Raw genomic sequence first — 15648 nt, 5'->3', positions numbered from 1 at the left:
TGATTCAACATAGCTGAATCCTCTTATTTTTTCCTGGCACACATGAGAGAGCCAATCAGCTCCTTACATGTAATTAAAATGGCCTCTCAAACTCCATGCCTAATAAAAGCCCATGAAATTCTCAGCATTCTTTGTCTCAGGTCAGAGGATCTCTTGCCATGTGCTCTCGATCCTCTCTGTGTCTTTTGAGTTAATAAAGGCTTCTTTTATCTTTCCTATCTCTTTACTGAACTGAAGAAAAATTTAACATGCACCACCATGCCCAGCAGCAAACTTCTGTTGAACAACTACAATCAGGGGAAGCATGAATGCAGTCTCCCACCATCAGAAATTATGCAATGGAATTTTTCATATTTGGAGAAATCCAAGGGATGAGTATGTTTGGAATGCAATGATAAGTCTCTCCTGAGAAAAGCACTTTCATGATCATGGTATCTCCTGTACCAAGTTAAGTATGAGTTTCCTCTGTTGCCTGGCAACTCAATTGTAGATTGAAACTGCTGTTAGTTTTACTTTTTTTTTTTTTTCACGCAGACTATCAACTCCCAAAATTCTGGAGTAAAGAGTTTACAAATTATAACCATGCAACAGTAAATTATATATACAAACTGAGTGTGGTGGCAGGCTGAAACTGAGAGATTGCAAGTTGCAGTCCAGACTGGGCAACTTAGTGACTTAGTGAGATTCTCTCCCCCATCCCCCCTAAACAGCCCAGGGATAGAGATGTAGCTCAGTGCAGAAGGCCCAGGTTTGATTTCCAGTATCACACAAAAAGAAAAAACGACTGCCAAAGTGTGCCAATCTTAGGAAATCTTAGGATTAGGAAAATAGGTGTATGGTAGGAATGACCAGCAGTCACTATATTTATCTACAAATATCATATTCATTATACTGAACTTATTCAAAATGACTTGGTGACATTATGGGAAAACTTAAGATGAGTTTCATGGTATACACCTGTAATCCTAGCACTCCTGGAAGCTGTGACAGGAGAATCCAAGTCTGAGTCCAGTGTTGGCAATTTAGTGGTGATTATTGAGACTGAAAGCTTATGTCCATATAAAAATATTTCAAAGGGTGTAGGGATATAGCTAAGTACAAAGGCCTTGGGTTCAACCTATAATACTGGGAAAAAAATCAAATAAACCTTAAAACACTCTATGAGCTGGGTGTGGTGGCACATGCTTGTAATCCCACCACTTGGGAGGCTTAGCCGGGAAGGACTGCTTCAAGTTTGAGACCAGCCTCAGCTACAAAGTGAGTTCAAGTTCAGCCCCAACTGTACAGCAAAACCCTGTCTCAAAACAACAAGAACAACAAGGGGCCGGGGAGATGGCTCAGTAAAATAAGTGCTTTCCTGGCAAGCGCAAGAGCCTGAATTCAATCCCTGGTTCCACCAAACAAACAAACAAACAAACAACAACAAAACAGTACTCTATGGATCAAAAGCTAAACAACATAAACTAGCTCCTAATTTCATGAATTCCATTATAGTTTGGACCTAGAAAGTACCCCAAAAGATTCCTGTGTTCAGAGGTTGGGTTTTTGGAAGCTGACTGGATCAAGGGATTGCTATAATCATCAATAGGTTAGTCCACTGATAAATCTATAGATAAATATACTATTAGAAGGTAGAGCTTGGTCAGAAGGCAGGTTACTGGAGTGAAACTGAAAGGCTATACCTCTTTCCCTGGCTCCTTACTTTACTCTGTGTTTCCTGGTGACCATACCATGAGCAGTTTTTTCTCTGTAGCAGGTCCTTCTAGCATGGTATTGCTGCATTTTGAGCCTGCCAACAATGGACTGAAACTTCTGAAAATGTGAGACAAAATACACTTCTCAAGTCATGGCTGTGGTGTATTGTGCCTCAGAGACAAGGAAAGTGATTATGACAGATTTTGACACATGGGACATAGGGTTGCTGCTGTGAATACACCTATATGGTTTAAAAGCTTTTGGAACTGGTTTGAGGGACAACTTTCAAAAGTTCAGAGCTTCTGACTAAAGAAGGTAAAAAATAATGCTGTAAGCTCAGCTTGATAGGAGATTCTCATCAGATCTATCAGTCACTAGATAAATTTGTATCACCGTGTCACTAACTTTGCCAAGGTATGAATAAACATCCATATTGTTGCTCCGGTGGTCTTGCCAACCAGGCAGATGAATCACCACCTAACCCAGCTTTTGTCTTTTTGTCTATCCTTACCTCATTCCTGCCGCCCAGGTAGAAAGGATCACACTGGGACCCATGGATCCTTACATCTGGTATTAGATCAGGATACCCGTTATAAGTGTGGCAGGAACACTTCCAAAGAGCATGAATAAGGGAGGGAAGTGGATTGGTCAGAGCCAGCAGTATTCAGCACAGGTGTACACTGGTACTGGCACATAAGGTATAAAACCTGGGGATGGAGGCTCATTAGGGCTAGAAATGGGTTTACTAGGGCCAAAAAATGGGTTCACCAGGGTCAGAGAGGTAAATGAGCATAGAGAGAAACAGGTTTGAGAGAAGCCAAAAAAGAAAAAAGTAGGATTAAGTTAAAATGGGACAGAGAAGGCCGGCCAGATAGCTCAGCAGACTAAAGCACCTGCTTAGGCAGAGTGCAGCAGGCAGGGTTTGATCCCCGGTGTACCGTGCTGGCCCCACCCCCAGGGTACGCTGAGACTGAGATTGAGACTGGGCGTGATGGTGCACGTCTGTAATCTCAGCACTTGGGAGGCTGAAAGCAGGAGAATCACTACAAGTCCCATCTACGTAGAGACCCTGTACTAAATACATTTTTTTTAAAAAAAGGAACAATTTCAAGAATTGTAGATATTTATAGATGTATACAGATGTATGTAAAAATGTTTGTTGTTTTCTTGATTCCTGTATTTGTGTTACTAAGACCACCATAGAAGATTTAACATGGAGTACTGTTTTAAAATTAAGTTCCAAATGGGACAGGTATAGCAGATAGAGTTTAAACCTAGCTTTGCTCAATTTGGTAAAAAAGGTAAAAGTTCTTTTAAATTGCAAGCAGTTGGTTTCAAGCAGAATGCTGCCACTGGGGGAGGGGCACATGGGCTCAGCTTCCCCCCCCCCCCACGTTCTAGTCTTAGGCAAGCAGGGACCCGGGTTCCATCCTTGGCACTACATGCCATCCTGGCACCACAAGCAATGCCAGCCCTGCCCCTGGACGAACTGAGTCAGCTGTTGGGACCAGGCATGGTGGCATATGCCTGTAATACCAGTGGTGGAGAGGCTGAAAACAGGAGGAGCACTAGGAGTCTGAGCTGCGAGTGAGACCCTGTACCTCAAACCTACCTCTACTGAATGAACATTACAGGCTCAGGGTCACAAAGCTGTCACTGAAATCCAGGACTGAATCACTGAAGAATTTATCCTATAGGAAACTCTTGAGTTCCCTAGATTCTTAATAGACTCCTCAAAAAGAGCAAATCACTTTCAAATGCTAAACCCTAGTCTTAGAAAATCTGTGCCTAGTAATGACTTCTTAAAACAAGCAGTCTTTAAGAGCCAATGATCTTCATAGTTTCAGAATTTCATAAGAATTTCACTGTTATTGGCCCAGTTATCAAAATATCTGCTTAAGATAGTCTGTCTTATGGCAAAAGGTGACTGTCCTCTACTTTTATAGTTCAAGCAGCTTGAAAAAAATGTTACCAATATCATCTTCACAGATGCTCTACAGACATTATCTCTTAAGAAATGCCACAATATCTCAATTAGAAAAACACAAACTATGATTGTTAAATACTAGCATAAGTTAGAACAAAAAAGTAGAGAAGCATTTTAGTTCATTGCCTGTTGCCCAAAGCACAATGAATCTGATAATTATTTATTTATTTTTAAATTTTTTTAAAAATTTATTCATTTATTTTGTGTGTGTGGCCAGCTCAGCCCACCAGGGGGCAGGGCTGGCTGGCATGTGGTGCTGGGGGATTGAACCACGGTCCCTGTGCTTTGCTTAGCTTAGTTTGTTCTAAGTAGGTGCTTTAGACCACTGAGCCATCTCACCAGCCCCTGATAATTATTTATGAACACACACAGAGAACTTTCTAAGTGTCTACAATCTTTGAAAACTGACTATATTAGGATTTTTTTTAAAGCACAATGACCCATGAAGCTTTTCTGTTCTGTGTTTTTTTTTTTTGCATTACTAAGGACTGAACCTAGGACTTTCTAACTAAGCTACATACCCCCTCCTTTTTTTCTTTTTTCTTGTTTTTTTGAGACAAGGTCTTACTAAGCCACTAAACTGTCCAGGTTGGGGTGGAGATACAGCTCAGTGATAGATCACTTGCCTACTATGCAAAAAGCCCTAGGTTCATTTTGTAGCACCAAAAACCAAAACATTAAAAATTGCCCACATTGAGCTTGAACTTGTGATCCTCCTGCCTGAGCCTACCAGAGTCCATGGATTGAAGCATGGGCCATCATACCTGGCTGTGAAGTTTTATTTAACAGTGTGAGGCAAAAGTACATAAACTTATGATAAAATCGGCATTTCGTATAGATGAGGAAAAAGAATAATTATGAGGACTGTTAAATCAGCTCATCACTGAGAGAAAAACAAAAAACACTTCTAATCTTTTTTTTTTCCTTTTTGGTGCTAGCAATTAAACCCAGGACCTTGCACATGCTGTCTTTATATATTTAAACAAAAATCAGGTAATATATGTAAATGTAAACCTAAACCATGGGCAGAAAAAGATGACAATGAAAAAATTATGTTTATAATTTTGAAGACTTTCTAAGCATGTTACTGAAGTCAGAATTAGTACAAAATCCAGATTCATACAACCCAGTCACTGGGTCCTGCTTCTTGTATTTTATGCAAAACCAGCTCAAAAGGGTGCCAGTGACACTAGGATGAAGCTCATGAGAATTTTTTATGCAACTTGAGTTACGAAACCATCACCACTGAATTGAAGAATGGAACACAGGTCCATGGAACAATCACAGGTGTAGATATCAGCATGAACAAACATCTTAAAACTGTGAAGATTACCCTGAAGAACAGAGAGCCAGCGCAGCTGGAAATGTTGAACATTTGAGGAAATCACATTTGCTACTTCATTCTGTCAGACATCCTGCCTCTGCACAGGCTACTTATTGATGTTGAACTTAAGGTGAAATCTAACAGGAAGAAAGCTGTAGCAAGAAGAGGTCAAGGCCGAGGCTTAGGAAGAGGACATGGTCATGGCAGAGAATGAGGGGGTCCCAGGCAAAGATGACTGCTGCAGAAGTGACTGGGGATATTTTTTGTAAAGTTTTGTCAGTTTTTAATAAACATAATTGTGGGACAGAGTTGTTTATTGACTCATCAAGTTTAAGTTTTAGCAGTGTATTTGTGAAATTAACACAGTGCCAGCAAATCAGTTCCTTTTTTTTGGGGGGGGTTCATATTCTCAGTGCAGGCTGGCCTCAAACTAACTGTGTAGCGGCTGGCCAAATAGCTCAGTGGATTAAAGCACCTGCAAGCAGCTGCAGGAGCCAGGGCTTCTATGTCCAGGCCTGCCACACCCAGCCCACCCCCAGGGAACATTGGGATGGCAATTGAGACTGGGCATGGTGGTGCATACCTGTAATCCCAGCTCTTGAGAGGCTGTAACTACGTGGACAAGTTCAATCTAGTAGTGAGACCCTGAACACCCTGTAGACCCTTCCCTAAAAAATATATACATATATAAAAACTGACTGTGTAGGCTAGCCTGGCCTCAGACCTTCCTGTCTCAGCTTGCCAAGTGTTGGGATTACTGTCATGTGTCACCATGCCCAGCTTTATGGGGAGGTCAGCTAATGGGAATGTAACTTGAGGCCTTCAGGCTAAAGTGCATCCTTAGCTCTTTTTGTTTTTTGAGACTGAATCTTGCTAATTGCCTAGCTGGATTTACATTTATGATCCTCAGGCCTTAGCCCCAGAGTACTAGGATCACAGGTGTGTACCACCACAACCAGCTTGGATTTAAAAAAATTTTTTTCGTCTATAATATTGAAACTGGGATTTCTCTCTCAGTAATTATATATGGAACAAACACCTTTTTTTACTTCACATGCACTGCACATGCTTTTTCATTTTGTTTTGACACAGGGTCTCAATGTGTAGTGCAGGTTGGCCTTGAACTCACTTGTGTAGCCTAGGATAGTCTTGAACTCACGGCAATCTTCTTGCATCACCTCCCAAGTGCTGGGATTACAGGCTTGTGCCACACCCTCAGCTGTATATGCATTTTATTGGTTGCTCTGGTTCTATTTTCACCTGTGTAAACTGGCCATATGTGAAATAAGTTTTGATGTTTCAGAAATTAAATATGATGGTGATGGGATGGTGTTTCAAACTGACTTTCCTCCTTGGGTTAACTCAGATACTCTGGTATACATTATAAGTCCATAGTTAATTTCTGAGTTAGAAGCCAGTCATTTTGCTATCAGTTAATATTTGTTTCTTTCATTTTTTATAGCTTCTCTATAAAATAACTTTCTATTAAAATTAATTAAAAATCCAACTATCTTATATGTACAAAATCTGTACAAATTAGAAAACCTCATAACAAAATTTAAATATATATGAGAAAGTGGGAAGGTATTCACAATACACACATTGAGAAAATAGCCTGCATAACAGAATATGAAAAAGCTGGGTCCACAGGCTCACCACAACATTTAGCTTAAAAATACAGATTCTGGTATTAGTCTAAGTAGAGCAGTACACACAAATTTTTTTTTTTTGAGACATAATCTCACCATGCAGTTCAAACTGGCCTTGAACTAACTAGCTCAGGCTGGCCTCAGCTTCCTGAGTGCTGGGATTACAGACACGTGCTACCACACCTGCAATAAATGTCAACTATTGCTCCTCATATAATTTTTTTTAAAACATAAAATCTTAGATTTTTTTTTTAAAAGCACAGAACTGTAACAAATATTTAAATAAATGAAGCCAAACTAATAAGCAAAAGCCATGTGAGATGCTGCACACCTGTACTCCCAGCTACTCAGGAGGTCAAGGCAGGAGGATCAAAAGTTTAACACTACCCTGGGTAATTTAACATAAGACTGTATCACAGTAAAAAATAAATGGCCAGGCTGGGCATGGTGGAGAATGCCTGTAATCCTAACATTAGGGAGGTTGAGGCAGGAGGATTCCTTTTAGTTTGAGGCTAACCTAGGGTACATAGTGAGTTCAAGGCCAGTCTGAACTATATAGCAAGATGTTGCTTCAAAAATAATAACCAAGGCTGGCAAGATAGCTCAGCAGTCTAAGCACCTGCTTGGCAAGTTTAGGGACCCAGATTTGATCAATGGTACCACATGCCATGGGGGCCCTACCCCAAGCACACCAAGCTGGCCACCAAGACCGGGTGTGGTGGCACACACCTGTAATCCCAGCACTGGGAAGGGTGAGAACAGGAATATCACTGTAAGTCCGAGCTATATAGTGAGACCCTATTGTTGTAACTCAAAAATCGAATGACAACGAGGCAAGTCCAAAAATTAAAAGAAGCACTTTATTTTAGCAGGTACCCTGCGGCGGTCTCTATGAAGAGATGCAAAGAGGCGCACAGAGCATTGACAAGCGTCAGTATTTAAGCTTGAAAACCGCAAAAATAGGGAAAGGGTGGAGAGGAAGGAGTGGCAGGGTCATTAGTTCATTGGGTGGATCTATTGGGTGGGGTGCTGAGTTGGCAATCATGGGGTACAGCGGGTCATTAGTTCATTGGGTGGTCCTGCTGGGTGGGGGTACTGAGTTGGCAGTCACAGAGTTCATTAAAATAAGAAAGTTTGGGGTACAGATGTCATAAGACTTGGGTCACAGGGGTGAGGAGTTGGGAGGGGTAGGCGCATACAGAACAGGAACACGGCGAGGTTAGAAGGGCAACAAAATGGAGTCAATTTTGACAGGGTATAACACCTATATCAAATACATATAAAATATAATAAATAACAAAAAAAAGGTCACATACAGTAGTACATACCTGTAATCCCAGCAGGCTGGGAGGCTCAGAAGTTTGAGCCTAGGCTGGGCAACCAAGCAACTGAGTAAGGCTATGTCTCAGATAAACAATAAAAAAGGGCTGGAGATATACCTCAGTGTAAAGCCTTAAACTCAATGCACCATGCTGGTAGAAAATAAAAAGAAAAAAAGAAGAGAAAAGGAAGAGAAGAGGAAGGAAAAAAAGAGAAAGAGAAAAAGAGGAAGAGTAGAAGAGAAAGGACGAGTAGAAGAGAAGGAGGAGACAAGGACTTGCCATAAGAACACACATCTGTAATCCCAGCACTTGGGAGGCTGAGGCTGGAAGATTTCCACAAATGTGAGGCCAGCCAGAACAATGTAAAATAGTGAGACCTTGCATCAAAAACAAAAACAGAAACAAAAAAATCAAGGAAAGACTTGAGGATGTATCCTTGCTCAGTAGTGGAAAGCTTATGTAGCTTATGTGAGGCTCTGGGTTCAATATCCCATTCCACACACAGGAAAAGAAAGTAGGCAAATATACACATCTGTATTAATAGAAACACTGTTCACAAGAGGCAAGAAAAGGAAACAACCCAAAGGTCCATCCATAGATTAATGGATAAATAAAATGTGGAAACTGATTATGGTACAGCCTACTGGTAGAAAATACTTCCCCTAGTGTGGGTCACACTGCAGGTTTATCCACACAGCACAAGTGAAAAAATGTGGAAACGTGTACAACGCTATTCTGCCTTAAAAAGAAAAGAAATGCTGACATCTGCAACAACATGCATTAATCTTGAGGAAGTTATAATCAGTGAAATAAGCAGTCAAGGAAGAACAAACACCTTTCTCTAACATGGGATACCTAGAATCAAACTCATAAAAATATAAAATGGAATGGTTGTTGCCAAGGACTGATGTAGGAGTTACACCGAAAGTCTCAATACAGAATGATGATAAAAATTACAATTATTATTAAAGCATGTCAAAGGTGAGAGGTCATTAACAGCATTTAATTATACAGCTACACAGAGTCCTCTAGGTTCTTAACAATACACTGCTGATGACAAAATTCAAATCATGAACCATTTCTATTGGGTCTGACTAAAATAAAGAACTAAGTACTGTGGTAACACCACCTCCCTTTTATTCAAGAACCTAGTTGCTCTCTGTGGTGATTCTCACCAAAAAAACCCAGGTATAAATGCTAAGTTAAAGCAATGTCCATATAGAAACCACATTTCCATTAGTCCTATCATGTTTTTCCTGACCTACTAAATGAGGGAGAAACATTTCTGGCCCTGCCTCAAAAACAAAAACAAAAATAAAATCAAGAAAAGACATTCTGGCATTGTACTCCTTAAAGGATGGCCACACAATGTGGAGACAGCTCGAGGTAGTAACGAGGGATGATGCTGAAGGGCCTGGCACAGTGCCTACTATAATCACAGTCACCAAGGCTGAAAGAAGAGAATTTCAAGTTCCAGGCCAGCCTGGGCAAATTAGTCAGGCCCTGTCTTTACTAAGTCTAGTACTAAATTCTGGCTTCAAGGCAATGATGGTCAGAGCTCAGACAGTGGGGCGAGGAGCATCTGAAAGGAGCCGCCCTCCTACAGCACCTAACGCCCGTCGGTGTGGGCCTTGGTACTCATGGGCTCTGATTTACGATGCTTCGCTACTTTAAAGCTCGACGCTAAGTACATTCAGCAGAGGGCGGGCAGGGAAGGAGCCCCCCCCAAAGCCAACAAGCTGCCTAGGGAGCAACTCCTCGACACCTTGCAGGCCGCCTCCCAACCCCCACGGTGCTCACCCCACAATGGCGCGAGTGCGAAGCAGGCCCTCGCTGTGCTCCAAGGCCCCTTCTCCTCTTTGCCCCCCCCCCCAACGGGAAGGAAGGCGTCCAACCCTTGTCTCTCAGGACCCTGGTGGTCCCTCGCTTACCTTCCCAGCTGCTTCTCTAGCGAGGCCTGCTATGAGGCGCTGAGGGCCTCAGCAGCCTCCACGAGGAAGGCGTGGGTGGTGTGGGGCGGCCGGACGTTAACGGCCCTCGTGGCCTGGAGGTGGAGTGGAAGGATGGCCCACAATTCCTTGCGAGAGTGGGAAGGGGGGGCTGGCAAGGGGGACGGCTGGCGAGAAGAGTCAAGAGTGTGGAACTCAAGTAGGTATCATGGCACATGTCTGTAATCCTCGCAGTGCTAGGTGAAGGGAGTGAAGCAGGGTGGAAAATTTGAGGTCAGCCTGGGCTGAGAAGAGAGTTTGAGGTCAGCCTGGGTTACATAGTGAATTAGAGATCAACCTGGCAAATTTAGTGAGAGCTTGTCACAAAAAAAGAGAAAGGATACTGGGATGTGGTGGTGTACACCACCTGTAATCTGAGCATTCGGGAGGTTGAGGCAGGAAAATTGCCGCGAGTTGCAGGCCAGCGTGTGATAGTGAATTTAAGAACAGCCTTGAGCTACTGTCTCAAAAAAAAAAAAAAAAAGTGAGAAAGATGCAATTTAATCCTTACATGATGGTCTTCTGGATTGTGCACACACACAGTTAACTAGTAGTGTCTCTTTTGGGTCTATGCTCACTCTGGGAAAGCATATCTAACAATGACTCAGGATCCCACCCAACGGGCCAATGCAGAAACAAGGAAATATGTAAGGCATGTGGGTCTGGCACTATTTTGTGTTCTCCATCTACCTTTTTACTCTCCAGATCTACTTTTTTCCTCCAACCCTTAGGAGAACATAGGATATTTTCTGGAGGTACATTTTTACTTTTATGAAAACCCAGGGTTTTGCACCTAGCTACATCCCCAGTCCTTTTTATAACTTTGGATCCTGTCTTAGTCTCCGTAATAGGTGGGATTACAGGCTTGCACTACCAACTCCACACAGGACACTTGATGGATAAATCCCAGATGGGATCTGAAAGAATCGCTAAGGAGTCAGCGCCAAAGCAGGATAACTTGCTGGCTTCCACAGTACTAAAGCGGGCTGGGGCCCCGCCCTGCCATTTCCGCCTTACGTCTGACGTCACAACGCGCGGGCCTGAAGGGTTTAATCCTCCGGGTTTGCGGGCCTTTGGGTCTGCGCAGCTGTTTAAGTAGGCGCGGCATTTGAAATGCAGCGGGAATTAGTGAGTTTCCCGCTGTCTCCAGCGGTGCGGGTGAAGCTGGTATCTGCGGGTTTCCAGACTGCTGAGGAACTCCTGGAGGCAAAGCCCTCCGAACTCAGCAAAGGTAAGGACTCCCGACGGCAAGCTGAGGCACGTTTTCCTGCCTTCAAGGCTTCAGTCTCCAGCAGGCTGCCGCCGACGGCAGTCGAGTTAACCGCGGCAGATAGGTTTTAGTTCCACTTAAAAATTATACGGTCGTGTAGTGTGCACGCCTGTAATCCCAGATAATTACAAAGCTGAAGCAGGACGATGGTGAGCACTGGGCAATTTAGCGGGACCCAGTCTCCAGAAAAAGAGAAAAAAAATTGTAAAACATTTACAAATTGCTTTCTTAGCCCCAGTGCCTGCTGAATGTTTTCAGGATCATCGGGTTTACGCTCAAAAGAACCCTTTTCTTGGGTTAATACGTCCAATATATAGGTGAGAGAACCGATCTGCTTGAGGAGGTTATGCAATTTCATGCAAGTGGTTAGGATCTAGTGGTGCTAGAATTGGAAAGGAGATTGTGTATTTTTCGGTGGTTCCAAGACCTAAAGAGTGGGGATTAAATTCCAAAAAGGAATGATTCGTGTGGAACTCAAAAATAAATAAAATAAAAATTAAAAAAATCGGAGAATATTTATTACCTCAGATCTAAATAAAACAGCGAGACTCCGCCCCCTTCACAGGTAGCTGGGGTTAAAGCTAAGGGCACTTCACCACTGAGCACATCCACAGGCACACTTTATTAATTTTGAGACAGGAGCTCTGTAAGTTATTCCGGCTGGCCTTGATCTTGGGATGCTTCTGCCTTAGCTCCCAGAGTAGTTGCATTCCATTTTTCTTACCTAATTCACTGAAAAGCCCCAAACTTCGTTTTCTAGACCACTGAAGATCGTTTGTTGGTAGAGCCTTACATCCTGAGGTATATAACAAAAATGATGTTAGCTGTGATTACTCTCATAACACTATGATATGGCCAGGCCAGTGCTATTTACTAAAGAAGATAGGTGTTTTGGGAATTTTTTTCTTTTGTGGTACTGGGGTGGAATCTAGGCCTCATTCATATATGCTAGGTTAGAGAGCTACCACTGAGCTACATTCTTAGCATCACTTGGTTATCTAAAAATTAAAATTAATGAAGACAAATCATTATTGTGCTAGATCTATATCTTTAAAATCAATGTTGTTATTGTCTTCTTTTCCTTACAGAAGTTGGGATATCTAAAGAGGAAGCCTTAGAAACTCTGCAAATTATAAGAAGAGAATATCTCACAAATAAACCAAGAAGTGATAGTACACCTGATACTTCATGCAAGAAGTATACAGCCCTGGACCTCCTTGAGCAAGAGCATACCCAAGGCTTCATAGTTACCTTCTGTTCAGCACTAGATAATATTCTTGGGGGTGGCATACCCTTAATGAAAACAACAGAAATTTGTGGTGCACCAGGTGTTGGAAAAACACAATTATGGTAAAATACGATATTCCTGTCTTGAGGGTGAGCTTAGTAGCATTTTATGTAAGTAATATTGTGCTTTAGGTTTATTGTTTATTTTTATATTATTATTATTATTATTATTATTATTATTATTATTATTATTTGGCAGAACCGGGGATTGAACTCAGGCCCTGCGCTTGCCAGGGAAGCGCTTATTCCATTGAGCCATCTCCCCGGCCTGTGCTTTAGGTTTATAGTCAGAGCAAGAAAGGTGTATGTGACTTTTACTTGTATGTGTATGTGCATCTGACAAAACCCAGTTTCTTAACAAAAATGGGTTTTTTGGCAGTGTTCTACTCTAGTCACTAGGGTAAACAGGCAGTCTTACACTTTTAAAAATTTACTTGTTTGTTTGTTTGTTGTCTTTTTGAGACACAGACTCCCTATGCTGTTCAGACTTGCCTTAAGTTCATTTTGTAGCCCAGGCTGATCTTGCAACCATCCTCCTGCCTCAGCCTACTGAATTCTGGGATTACAGGCAGTTTTATACTTTATTAAACATTTGAAAGACTTATGCATGATAAGAAGGAGTTCATTTCTAGAAGCCTAAAAAATACAGAAAGTCCTTAATCTTGATTTCAGGATACAACCTTCTAATCTCAGCATTAGTTGATACACAGACATCTGGAGGCATGGAGAGTCATCCGTCTCTATTGCCTTGGGTAGCATGTTTGCATTTATAAGCACTTTTAGAGGTGTCTCACTGGCCATTATCTGGAGTTTGAAAACATTGCCTTAGGTGGCTGAGGGTGTAGCTCAGTGGTAGAGTGTTTGTTTAGTATGCGCAAGGCCCATGCTCAATTTCTGGTACTACACACACACACACACACACACACACACACACACACACAAAAAAGCACTGCTTTGGTGATGATGATAATCATTTTGTCATTTAACTTATTTCTTGATAGTATGCAATTGGCGGTTGATGTGCAGATACCAGAATGTTTTGGAGGAGTGGCAGGTGAAGCCATTTTCATTGATACAGAGGGAAGTTTTATGGTTGAGAGAGTGGTAGATCTTGCTACTGCCTGTGTTCAGCACCTTCACCTTGTAGCGGGAACACACATGGACGAGGGTAAGTTAACATTGTTTTCTCTTTTTTTTTTGCATATAAAAAAGAATTTGTATTTGTGCCCATTTTATATCTCAGTAAGAGACTATTCGTGAAACTTACATAACAGTGTCTTAGTGTTAAGTTATCATAGTTCTGTGTTTTTTTTTAATACTTCTGTTTTAAAATGAGAAATAAATGCCACACCCTGAATTGGGCTATTCTTTTATAGTTTTCATTTCTTAGTGCAGTACTTTGGGGACAAAATCTTTGTCTGTTTTTCAGTGCATGACTTCAAATCGTCATATTCAAAGTTGCTAATGTGTACACTTAGTATAAGACAGTGTTGATAAATGTATTGAGCGTATATTGATTTCCATACTGTGTTTTCCAAAAAAAAAAAAAAAGCAAGGTGGTTTTCAAAACCACACCTAGAAGTATTGAGAATTTTAAACTCATTGACCTTTTGAGACTTTGAATACTTTTGTTGATTTGAGTTTCGGAAGTTTGGTGCTTAAAAAATTGATTATAAAACTTTTTTAAATTTTATTGTATTTTGAAAAGTAGAAACAAGTAAAACAAAGAGAAGACAGTAAAGGGTAATATATAACAATACATATGTTACAGATTTTCAAAACAGGGATAGCTAATTAACAGTGGTTGTTATATTATCTATTTTTATCATCAAATCTGTTGCTCAGATTAACAGATGTAGTTATGCAAGATTGGACAAATAATTGAATATTAATGCTTGCTTTCAAGAAGTCTTAAGGGCTGGCGATATAGCTCAGCATACTAAACGCTTGCTTAGATAAGTGCAGGGGCCAGGGTTCCAATCTCTGGTACTGCATGTGTGCTGGCCCTGCCCCTGAGCACACTGAGCTGGCGACTGAGTCTGGGTGTGGTGGTGCACACCTGTAATCCCAGCACTAGGGAGGCAGAAATCAGGAGGATCACTTTGAATTTGAGCTGTGGAGTGAGATCCTGCACACACACACACACACACACACACACACAATTATACACATGAAAAACCTAAAAAAAGATTCTTTGACGTCTTTTTTTTTTTTAATTTATTTATTTGTGTGTGTGTGTGTATATGTGTGTGTGGCCAGTTCAGCCCACCAGGGGGCGGGGCTGGCTGGCATGTGGTGCTGGGGATTGAACCCCGGTCCCTGTGCTTTGCTAAACTTGTTCTAAGTAGGTGCTTTAGACCACTGAGCCATCTCACCAGCCCCTCTCTGACATCTTTAAAAAAAGAAAAAAAATTAATTTTTTTCTTCGTCTTTTTCTTACTTATTTTAAAGAGACTACAATAATTGATAAGACATTAGAAATGGTATATGTTTAGAAGACCATTAAATATATAATCTTATAAAACATTAGAAAGGTTGTTTTTCTTCATATTGAGGATTGAGTTTTACTATTGAGCTGTATAAGCCGTATTTTCATTTTTTTTTTTTAATTTTGATACTGGATCTTATAAAATTGTTAAGTTGCACAGGCTGAATGAAACTTAGTGCCTTCTGCCTCAGCCTCTCAGAGTGCTAGGGTTAGAGGTGGCCTGGCTAAAACGTACTTTTATTTATCTTTTGTGTGTGTGTGGTACTTGGAATCGAACACAGGACCTAGCGCTTGCCAGGCAGGTGCTTGTACTGCTGTTTTAGGACTCTTTTTGTCCTGAAACATACTTTTTTTTTTTTTTTTTTGCGGAACCGGGGATTGAACTCAGATCCTTGCGTTTGCCAGTCAAGCGCTTATCCTACTGAGCCATCTCCCCGGCCCCTTGAAACATACTTTTAAAAAACTGTTTAGGGCTGGCAAGATAGCTCAGTGGACTAAGCGCCTGCTCAGGTAAGTGTGACGACATTGGTTTAATCCCTGGCACTACATAACATGCCAGCCCCGCCCCCAGACATGCTGAGCTGACCACTGAAACTATGCCTGTAATGCCAGTGCTGGGGAGGCTGAACACAGAATCA

The 15648-nt window shown here is 41.5% G+C and overlaps 1 protein-coding gene and 1 non-coding gene across 2 annotated transcripts; one reads left to right on the top strand and one right to left on the bottom strand.

The window, feature by feature from the left end:
* Positions 1-294: 294 nt before the first annotated feature.
* On the bottom strand, positions 295-456 carry LOC111813130. The gene has a single exon (XR_002818461.1). It is a non-coding gene; the product is annotated as a U1 spliceosomal RNA (small nuclear RNA).
* Positions 457-11069: 10613 nt separating this feature from the next.
* Positions 11070-13602, top strand: Rad51c (RAD51 paralog C). The gene is made up of 3 exons (XM_004643044.2): positions 11070-11196; positions 12324-12612; positions 13524-13602. The coding sequence occupies exons 1-2, from the start codon at positions 11079-11081 to the stop codon at positions 12587-12589; spliced, it is 384 nt and encodes a 127-aa protein (XP_004643101.1). The 5' UTR covers positions 11070-11078; the 3' UTR covers positions 12590-12612; positions 13524-13602.
* The last annotated feature ends 2046 nt before the right edge of the window (positions 13603-15648 follow it).

Source organism: Octodon degus, unplaced genomic scaffold (assembly GCF_000260255.1).
Source record: "Octodon degus isolate 3935 unplaced genomic scaffold, OctDeg1.0 scaffold00164, whole genome shotgun sequence".
Classification (NCBI taxonomy): Eukaryota; Metazoa; Chordata; class Mammalia; order Rodentia; family Octodontidae; genus Octodon; species Octodon degus.
The sequence above is the reverse complement of the archived record's forward strand: the minus strand, read 5'-3'. Positions and strand labels throughout refer to the sequence as shown.